At 31.4% G+C, this 10,000-nt stretch overlaps 1 protein-coding gene across 1 annotated transcript in view; it reads right to left on the bottom strand.

Moving 5' to 3' along the window:
* LOC137640714 (zwei Ig domain protein zig-8-like) overlaps positions 1–8,899 on the bottom strand; it is a 30,517-nt gene extending 21,618 nt beyond the window's left edge. The window contains exon 1 of the mRNA XM_068373201.1: positions 8,811–8,899. Within this exon, the coding sequence (XP_068229302.1) occupies positions 8,811–8,883 (73 nt within the window). The 5' untranslated portion in view covers positions 8,884–8,899. The remainder of the gene's footprint in view (positions 1–8,810) is intronic.
* Positions 8,900–10,000: the final 1,101 nt, after the last annotated feature.

Below are 10,000 nucleotides of genomic sequence, written 5' to 3'. Positions count from 1 at the left end.
AAGATAGAGACCGACGGGGAAATTCTAACCGAGGCTCATTACGTTAATAGGCGTGGGAGAAGATGATGATGATGATATATATATATATATATGTATATATATATATATATATATATATATATATATATATATATATATATATATATATATATATATATATAAATATATATATATATGTATATATATATATATATTGAGAGAGAGAGAGAGAGAGAGAGAGAGAGAGAGAGAGAGAGAGAGAGAGAGAGAGAGAGAGAGAGAGAGAGAGACTAAACTTATGTTACGTGGAGATAGACGAATCCGTGGACATCTCTACAAGGGATGCACAAATCCAATTGATCTTGCACTGCTGTGGTACAACCTTTCAATATTAAAACGAAGGAAAATCTCCTTAAAGAAATCATTCTTTCCTGAGCGACTCTGAGGACCACGTTCAATTGCCCTATCCTTCCGGCTAACTGGATCATTCTGTGGCCTTTACCAGCTTGAATGGAAAGTTTTATTTTTCAAAAATAAGAAAAAAAGAAGAAGAAAGAAACCGGAAATATTTCGGTTTGTAGGCAAAGTCAATTGAGGTCAAGGGGATATTATAAAGCCTCTTAGCTAGGTATAATCCCATTCAAACGAGTGAATATTCATGTTTGTTTATTCATATATCAGCAATGCATAATTGCGAAACTAATACATTCAGTAAAAGGATCTTGCTACACATTTGGCACATGCGAAAGCATTACAAGATCAATAGAAAATAAGATAAGAGAAAATATTTCACCAACTCCTCATCGTATGAACTTATAATATCCATTTCCACATTGCGTTTTTATCTTCCCACCCTCCCCTAAATATAACGTATTTTCACTCATATCTTAAAAAAATTAGAATTGTCTTTACATTGACAACAAATTTCACTCCAACAGAGACATCGATTTTAATGGGCGACTCCCCAAGCTGACGTCCGAGGGAAATTAAAGTTCGTAACTCGAGGGATGGAAACCGATCGGCAGAAGGCAATAGTAAATGAAGACATAGAATAGAGAGAAGAAAGGGAATTGAAGGAAGTGGGAGATAGGGAGGAGAATAGATATGGCACGAATGAGAGTTAAAGAAGCGTGAGAGGTAGGTCGAGAGGAGAAGGAGCAAGTTAAAGAAGCGTGAGAGTTAGGTAGAAAGAAGGAGCAAGTTACAGAAGTGTGAGAGGTAGGTAGAGAGGAGAAAGGGCGAGTTAAAGAATCGTGAGAGGTAGGTAGAAAGGAGAAGTGAGTAAGAGAAGCGTGAGAGTTAGGTAGAGAGGAGAAGGAGTAAGTTAAAGAATCGTGAGAGGTCGGTAGAAAGGAGAGGCAATGATAGCGTAGAGGGAAGAGTAAAAAGTAGGAAATAAGATAAGAAAACAGAGGGGAGATAATATAAGATTATTGCCTGGGACAGAGATAGGTAAGAGGGGAGGCCATAGTAAATTGATGGGCCCCTGGGAGATGGGAGTAGGTTGGTGCAGGAGTTAGGGGTAAAGGTGTTTTAGAGAGAGTACAGGTAAATTGAAAGTTAGAGAGTAGAATCTCATCCAGTGTAGGGATAAAAAGGTTGTCTCAAAGAAAATGTCATTTGGCAAGCGTTTTTTTTTTTTTTTTTTTTTTAGTATAATCTTGTAACGTTTTCAGCATTATTCTTATCATTTAATCTTCATCCTTTTATTTCGTAATACGTTTTTAAATAAAGTCCCCCGCCATTAATTGATTGATTGATTTTGAGTTTTCTGGCATCCTGATATCAAAGGTCATTGACGTCGATATCATTCACTATATACATACACACACACACATATATATATATATATATATATATATATATATATATATATATATATGTGTGTGTGTGTGTGTGTGTGTGTGTGTGTGTGTGTGTGTGTATGTATGTAATATGAATAATTCAAAGCCGTAAAAGCGAATATGTCCTTTTAAGAAATTTTGATAATTAAAGATTGGCTTTTCTTTCTTCCGAATTTTTTCTTTTGCATTTTTAACGTTTCCTATATTTGTTGTTCTCTCCCTCTTCTCTTTCCTTTTCACTAATAATTAACACAATATTATATTTTCTATAATTTCGAGTCTTTTTACATTTTGTAATGATGTAATACAATATATATACACACACACACACGCATATGTATATATATATATATATATATATATATATATATGTATGTATATATATATATATATATATATATATATATATATATATATATATGTATGTATATATATATATATATATATATATATATATATATATATATATATATATATATATATATATATGTATCTATTGGATAAGTGTTCTTACCTTCAAAAGGATTCGAATATTTACCTTTTTGGCTTTAATCGGAAAATTCTCCGTAGAAATTTACTGTTTTCAGTCATATTTCACTAAAATACAGGCGACCGTAATTTTACTATACCCTGTTTTTATATTTACAGGATGGTGATCGTAGTATCACTCTTTTACGTCAATATATCCGTCTTTAAAACGGTAAAAATCCTTGAAAAAAATTTTGGCAGGCATTTACCGTTTTATTAATGCAAATTTTAACTGTGTAGAACACGCCAAAGACCAGGTCAGGTTTAGGGTAACTGTTCTATTTAATTCGCTTCGGTACTAATTTATTCCAAAGGGAAAGTAAATTCGATTATAATTATCTTAGAAATCCAAATAAGAATTGCTATGTAGAACATTTGTTTTCCTTCGAGGCTTCGAACTAAATTTTGGAAGAGAAATACTCTCAGTTCAGTATTGCAATACAATACTACATAAAAGGCAAAGAATTACTTGTTTTTTTACATCATCATCATCATCATCTCCTACGCCTATTGACGCAAAGGGCCTCTGTTAGATTTCGCCAGTCGTCTCTATCTTGAGCTTTTAAATCCATATTTCGTCCTTCATCATCTCCTACTTGACGCTTCATTGTCCTCAGCCATGTAGGCCTGGGTCTTCCAACTCTTCTAGTGCCTTGTGGAGCCCAGTTGAAAGTTTCGTTAACTAATCTCTCTTGAGTAGTGCTTTTTACACTGCATTGATTATTAATATTTAATATATTAAAATGATCTCAGGTAAATTATTCGCTCTATCCATCGTACAGCATAAAATCAAGCTGATATTTCATCAAAATTTATTCAGCTTCTATTTGGAGTTAAATGGCAGGACAGGATAAGAAATGAAACTATAAGAGAGATTACTTGAGTGCCATATGTGTTGGAGATGATGATAAGGGGTAGATGGAGATGGTTTGGACATGCTCTTCGCACTCCCCAAAAGAGATTAGTTCACCAAACGTTCAGCTGGGCTCCACAAGGCACTAGAAGAGTTGGAGGACCCATGCCTACATGGCTGAGCACTATGAAGCGTGAAGTAGGAGGTAAGGAATGGAGAAGTATTGAATTAAAAGCTCAAGATAGAGACGACTGGTGAAATCTAACCGAGGTCCTCTGTGTCAATTGGTGTAGGAGGAATTGATGATCATTGTTCGCTTTCCCCAGACCTGTTGAAACCCATTTCCAATTATAACAACTTTCTCTCTCTCCTAAAAATTCTGAGGAAACGCTTCAGACCGATTACCTTTTTATGACTTAATCGGGAAGCCAAAAACAGTCGCGTGTAAATCAACAAGAAGAAAATCGAAAGTCAACATTGCAAACGAAAAATATTCCAAGAACAACACTGCAACATTTCCCGGATGAATGTTGCAACAGTCTTTAGTTGTAAAAAAGTTTTCAATTTTCGCATTCCTCACGGAATTTGTTGCTTTTATAAATGCTTGTTATGAAATACAGGGCACTGGAATAGGGTTTACAATTTCAGCATGGAAAAGTATTGATAATTCTTTTAGCATTGTGTGTTTATAAGTCAAAATTCACACACTCACATTTTATTTAGATAAATGAATATATATATATATATATATATATATATATATATATATATATATATATATATATATATATATATATATATACATATTATATATATATATATATATAAATATGTATGTATATATGTAATATAGATTGTTTACATGTTCTAACATGTTAGAAAAAGAAATGTTCATGGGAAGGACTTAGAATGAAAATGATAGATTATAGATGGACATTAGGAATAACAGAATAGGTCCCGATAAATTGCTAAAGAAGAAGGGGAAGGAAGAGAAGACGATCGATTGACGAATTAGGAAAGTTTGCAGTTGTGGACTGGCATAGAAAGACCATAAACAGACGGAATTGGAAGGTTTAATCCAAGGCCTTTGTTCTGCATTGTAGTAGTAACGGCGGATGATGATGATGATGATGATATGATGATGATTTATCACGTTTACTCGTGGTTTTCATTTATTCATATAAGCCATAAATAAATACATTTTGATATTGAATTCCCCTTTCTTTGGCTAGAGTAATTTATGGTCCTTTATATTTAGGTATTACATATACATACGTAATGTATTCTTACCCACCCACATCCACAAACAAACAAACACACACACACAAACAAACATATATATATATATATATATATATATATATATATATATATATATATATATGTTTGTGTGTGTGTATGTATGTGTTTGTGCCTGTGTTTGTTTGTGTTTACGTGGTTGTGTAAGTAAGTAGGTGTGTAAGAATACAATATGTATGTATATACAATACCCAAATATAAAGAGCCACAAAGTACTCTTAACCAAAGAAAAGAGAAGACAAACCTAACAAGATAAAAACCATTTGAAAAGAATATTCTTTATTAAAAAGAATCAAAAGTTAACTTGCAAGGACTCAATCAACAACCGAAAAAACAAAATCAATATTTCTTCGATGAAAACGTTCCCCAAAACCCCATTATTGAATTGTAACTAAGCTCTCCGTGGTGATTGGATTATAGCTGCGCCAACGACTGTTTCTGTTTACGATTAATAAAAACATTGGAATGCTGGCAATCGTTAGGAAAGCCTCTTACGTTCCAGTATGAATTAAGCAACTTTCAGAACTGATTCATGAACTATTGTTTGAATTCTGGCAGGTGAATATATTCAGGAATCTTTTTATTGTAAAGGGAAAACTTGGGATTCTTGCATATTTATTTAAGTTCTAAAGTAAACTCTTGATGCTGGAAGGAGTGATACGTATAAAACGATTCTTAGGTATTATATACGTTTTAAGGGACTAACGTTTTTAAAATCAACTAGAAAAGCGCCTTGAGATTGCAGACCTCCGCCACGGCAGCGTATTTCTCGAAATCAGCTTGCCTTTCCCGGAATCAATTTAGACTGCAGGCATACTTAGTCTGTGATGACCATGTGTGAACTTGGTGTTAAGGTTAGGGTTAACTCGTTCTACCTTTTACTCGACCTTGACCTTGACCTTTGACCTAAGACTTCCAAAATTGAATCACTTCCATGTCTCACATAACAAATAATCCCTGAATATTCCACTACTCTATGATTAGAATTGTGGCTAGGAAGTTGTTCACAAATATTCAAACAGACAAACGGACAAACAGGAGCGAAAAAATAACCATCCTCACAACTTCGTTGGCGGAGGTAATGATTGATTGTGCATAGAAGCCATTTTGATAAATTGTGTTCCTGAATATTCATCTCAAAGTTGAACATATAACGATTTAGTATTCATGAAAAGTCCATGAAGTATATTACCAGACGTCCTTCAAGTAATTAGCCTATGCAAAGCAGTTTCACGACAATGATATAATTAAATACTAATAAATTCTCAGTTCTTTTCAGAATTTATTGCTACAATCTTTAAGAAATTGGATCACCTGATTAGTCTGGCTCACTTATGCTCATGCGTAGTCGGCTATATGATCAATTATTAGTTTACTAGTGTACGCGTCCCGTCAATAATGCGTGTCAAATATATAGATATGCATACACATACACACGCTCCCAAGCGCACAGATTTAACCCTTCCATCCCCTTCCCTTCCTAACTACAACACAGCAATTTGTGGGCGATTGTGGTTTCCGAGTATATCTTTCGGGGTACGCCTTGTCACTAGGGTATGAATACTCCCTCTCCCCCCCTCCTACCCGAGGGAAGAGGAGATACCGAGTAGTCATAGGTCTGATGATGCCGCTCACCGTAACAGGAAACATCTATAAATATATATATATATATATAAATATATATATATATATATATATATATATATATATATTTATATATTATATATATGATATATAATATATATATATATATATATAATATATATAATATATATATATATATATATATATGTATATATATATGATATATATTATATGATATATATATATATATATATATATATATATATATATATATATATATATATGTATGTATGTATGTATGTATGTATATGTATATATAGCTAGCCAAACACTTGCTCTTTATCATATAGGGGAGATTAATGGTGTGTTTTATACAAGAATATATATATATATATATAATAACTATATATATATATATATATATATATATATATATATATATATATATATATATCTATATATATATATATATATATATATTATATATATATATATATATATATATATATATATATATATATATATATTATAGCCAAACGCTTGCTAATTATTATATAGGGGAGGTTAATGGTATTTTAAACGAGAATTTGTTTATATTAGCATAATATTCAGATGAATGAGAATGAACAAAGGGATATTGAAGATATTAAAGATGAAGGGTGAGAGAATAGATTTGTATGGAGCACAAATTGAAATACGGAAAATATGACAATTGTCAAATATTGAACAATAATTGAAAATGGTCATATTGGAAGAAAGAAGAAAATCACTTTACATTGAAGAGTGAAGACTTAATCAAATGCCTGATTAATACTAATAACTTATGAAATCATCTGAATATTAAGAAAGAAAACGAACAAAGAATTATAGGGGTTTCTTATTTTCCATCTTCTCTCAAAGACAGCTGTATAAGTGTATGAATATAAAGGAAGTAATTCGAGATATAAACATTTAAAATGATGGGATTTAAAGGGAAATTCTGATGATGAAGTTGGAAAATTTTAGTTTATTTTTTTCCTTAGAACATTATGAATATACTAGTCAACAACTCACATCTCTCTCTCTCTCTCTCTCTCTCTCTCTCTCTCTCTCTCTCTCTCTCTCTCAGAGTACTGTATAATTTATATCTTATAATTAGACATCTTTTGCACCATCAAATTTTTTATCCATATATTAATTTTGCACCAACTAGCATGATGTGAATCAAAAAGGCAATTTTGATGAAAAAATTACAAATATTTAGTGTACTTTTTTCTGGAAAATTGTGAATATGCTAGTCAATAGCTCACATCTCTCTCTCTCTCTCTCTCTCTCTCTCTCTCTCTCTCTCTCAACTAATACCCCAGGTAGATTTTCTTGTCTCATTATACAGTAGAATGGCTTTCTCATTTTGGAAATGAACATACTTGGAAAGAGATACAGGTATCATTTCCCTGCATATGAGAGCTGTATTTTAATATGATCTTACAATTCCCTTAGTCTTGCTAACCTTCAACCAGCAGTTGTTAGTATAAATTGCATAACTTTTAAGCGTAGCCGCAGATTGGCACAACAGTTATATCCCACTAGAACTATACCGGCTGAAATAACACATTTAGATTTTAGTCCAGCGCAGTAATTTAAGCAATAAAAACATTCAATTTGTGTTTTCTTTGGAAATGATGTAAAATTACGAAAATATGAATTATGTTGGTTTTAGAATAAAGTTGATGTTTTGGCCTAACTATATACGATCTTTTAACTTCGACTTGGCTATCACCGTATCTAAATATGTAAATCAAAAGCAATATTCCAAAGAAATGCTAAAATTCCTTTTCTAGGTAAATCGAGAAACAATTTGGTGATCAATAAAGAAACTAAAAAAATTAAATCATATAAATATCTAAATTAAAACAAAATTACAAAAGAAATGAGAATACCCTTTTCGGAGATAAAGCGAAATACGCTTTATTGATATAAAGACACTAAATGATACTTTTAAGGATAAATCGAAAAAAAAAAAGGTTTAGTGATCAATAAAGACTCTAGAAACCAAAATCATCTAAGTATCTAATTCATAACAAGATTACAATAGAAATAAAAAAGTTCTTTTTGGAGATAAATGGAAGAACGCTATATCGATATCAATACACTGAAAGATACTTTTAAGGATAAATGGAAAAAGGCTTTGGTGATCAATAAAGAATTAATAAAAATAAAATAATGTAAATATCCAATTCAAAACAGAATTACAAAAGAAATGAGAAAATCCTTTTCGGAGATAAATCGAAATACGGTTTATTGATATCAAGAATATAAAATACTTTTAAGGATAAATGGAAAAAACCTTTGGTGATCAATAAAGAATCTAAAAAAATTCTAATAATCAAAATATCTAATTTGAAAAAAAATTACAAAAGAAATAAGAAAATCCTTTTTAGAGGTAAATCGAAATGCTCCTTGTTGATATAAAGACACCAAACGATACTTTTAAGGATAAATGGCAAAAATATTTGGTGATCAATAAAGAATTAAAGAAAATGCATATAAATATCTAAATCAAAACAAAATTACAAATAAATGAGAAAATTCTTTTGGGAGATAAATCGACCCCTTTTAGAGATAAATCGAAATACGCCTTATTGATATCAAGAGTATAAGGTACTTTTAAGGATAAATCGAAAAAAACCCTTGCTGATCAATAAAAATACTACAAAAAGAAAGAAATCGCTCCATTCACTTACCTTGAGACAGCAGAAGCAGAACAACCAGATGCACGACCTCTGTGAAACGACAGCTGGTGCACGGGATTTCCATGATGAAATACCGCCTGGAATAAAGGATCAAAACAACGACCGCGTAAATCTTCCCACTTAAAGGACTCCGCTCCTCCGTCCTATTCTCGAGTGCCTCTTGTCCCAAAGTTTCTGTCTCTTCTTCTTTAAATCTCTCTTGTTTTTCTTTGTCTTTTGTTTCTTATTGGTTTTTTTATTGGGCTTTTTGTCTCCTATTCCAACTCTCTGGTTCGTCTCCTTTTAGATTTTTTTTTCTTCTCTTCTCTTCTTTGTGTTAAATTTTCTTTTTTATCTGAGTGGCTTCTTGTAGGAACATTGGGTTTTTGTCTTGGCAACTATTTGCTATAATCGACTTATTTTTTTTTTTAAATATCTTCCCTATTAAAAAATATTACGTATTTAAGCTACTTTTATAGGCTGTAGTTATCCACGACTTTATTTTCTAACATTTATTTCACAACGAAAAAGTAAAAACTACACTTTTTTTTTTACAGTAGATTACGAAAATGTGTCCATGATTGACCAATATTCAGTCGTCACTTTGCCGAGATTTACCTGTCAAAAACAGCATTTTGTCTTCCTTTTTCTATATACTTTTTTTCGATAAAACTTATTTTGAAACGATATGAAAGAGCACTTCAAGAGACGTCTTGTTCTGATAAGTTTAATATCCCTTACAATAAGTAGTGGAAGCCTTGAGGACTTTTACTGTCTAGACTCTGGAAAGAAAGAGAAAGAAAATCAGGGTATTAAAAGTGTTTCCAATCTAGCTGGATAAAATACTTTGTCCCAATTGCATTGATAAGGCTAGAGATTTTTCCCCCAAATAACATCAAGATTAGTTCAATATTCTCAATATTACACACCTAGATATCTGGGTAGGAAAATATGAATAATGGAGGATTGTTACGGCCAATAGAGTATATTCTTGAATTAGGTGATATGATATTACATCATGCATAGCTATTTTTAACAAAGTTTAAAAATATAAATGAGTTGTAATGTATTTTTATATTGAAGAAACATCTTAAGTAACAGCGACCTAAAATCTATATAAGAGTATCTGATTATATATATATATATATATATATATATATATATTATATATATATATATATATATATATATATATATATGTA

The sequence above is a fragment of the Palaemon carinicauda genome, chromosome 5 (genome assembly GCF_036898095.1).
Source record: "Palaemon carinicauda isolate YSFRI2023 chromosome 5, ASM3689809v2, whole genome shotgun sequence".
NCBI lineage: Eukaryota > Metazoa > Arthropoda > Malacostraca > Decapoda > Palaemonidae > Palaemon > Palaemon carinicauda.
Note: the sequence above shows the minus strand (reverse complement) of the source record. Positions and strands in the feature narration are given on the sequence as shown.